The 1152-nt window shown below is 40.6% G+C and overlaps 1 protein-coding gene across 1 annotated transcript in view; it reads left to right on the forward strand.

Moving 5' to 3' along the window:
- The window catches only part of gtf2f1 (general transcription factor IIF, polypeptide 1), a 7605-nt gene extending 6658 nt beyond the window's left edge, over positions 1–947 (forward strand). Inside the window, exons 7-9 of the mRNA XM_017306117.1 lie at positions 3–27; positions 158–296; positions 449–947. Coding sequence (XP_017161606.1) covers positions 3–27; positions 158–296; positions 449–653 — 369 coding nt within the window. The 3' untranslated portion in view covers positions 654–947. The remainder of the gene's footprint in view (positions 1–2; positions 28–157; positions 297–448) is intronic.
- Positions 948–1152: the final 205 nt, after the last annotated feature.

Consider the following 1152-nt stretch of genomic DNA (forward strand, 5'->3'; position numbering starts at 1 on the left):
GTGCTGCTGCCAGCAAACTGGAGCAAGGTGTGCACTTGTAAATCAGCAAATATGTCCCAACCAACACAAAATCTGCATTGAAATGAGACCCATGACAGAGATTTGGATGTCTGTGTTAGTTTGCCTATGATGAAGACTGATCCGTTTTTGTTATCAGGGAAGAGACAAATCCAGACTGCAGGTACCGACTCTCCAGCGGCCAAAAGGCTCAAGATGGAGCCCAGCAGTCAGAGCCCTGTCCCCTCTGGGAAGAGCACACCTCAACCWCCATCTGGCAAATCCACTCCAAGCTCAAGGTATGACCTACTTTTAACGCAAAAAAATAGATTTTTGGGCCTGAAACAAAGCATAAGAATCACTGACCCAATGCTAAATATTAGGTACYAACGAATGAACTATTAATATGTAATCTTGGATACAACAACTTACAAAAAATTCCCCCCCACAGTGACGTGCAGCTGACGGAGGAAGCTGTGCGCCGCTACCTGATCCGTAAGCCGATGACCACCAAAGACTTGCTTAAGAAGTTCCAGACCAAGCGCACAGGTCTGAGCAGCGAGCAGACGGTCAACGTGCTCGCTCAGATCCTGAAGCGTCTCAATCCAGAGCGCAAGATGGTCAATGACAAAATGCACTTCTACCTGACAGAGTAAGCAGCCAAACTGCGGTAGGAATTATAACAAAACCATAGTAAAGAAGTGTTTTTCCTGATCCCCGGACAGAAAGTGTAACAAATCTTGTGCTCGCTTACACATGCTGCACCAGCTCTGTCATCAGCTGTGTGAGGAGTAGATTTACTAAAATATTTTTGTTGAACTTTGTTAATGTAGATGAGCCTGAACTCACGGTAATGTTTTAGTAAACACAATGTTTTCAATTGCAAGTAGAAAATTAGTCGATCTTTTTTTTTTCTAAGTCAAGACTTTTATAATAAAATGTAAACTTAACTGGTTTGTCACTGTGATTTGTCGATATACATTTTCATTTGATTGTGTTGCATAACGTCGAATATTTCTACAATACTATATACAAGAATTAAATGGATAGGAATATATAAAATCAACAGTGATAAAAGTCTACATCTAGCATTTAAAGCATATCAAATGAATGTGGTGTGTTTACAACTGCAAAATATCAGGAATGTTTGTAATT

The sequence above is a fragment of the Poecilia reticulata genome, linkage group LG8 (genome assembly GCF_000633615.1).
Source record: "Poecilia reticulata strain Guanapo linkage group LG8, Guppy_female_1.0+MT, whole genome shotgun sequence".
Classification (NCBI taxonomy): domain Eukaryota; kingdom Metazoa; phylum Chordata; class Actinopteri; order Cyprinodontiformes; family Poeciliidae; genus Poecilia; species Poecilia reticulata.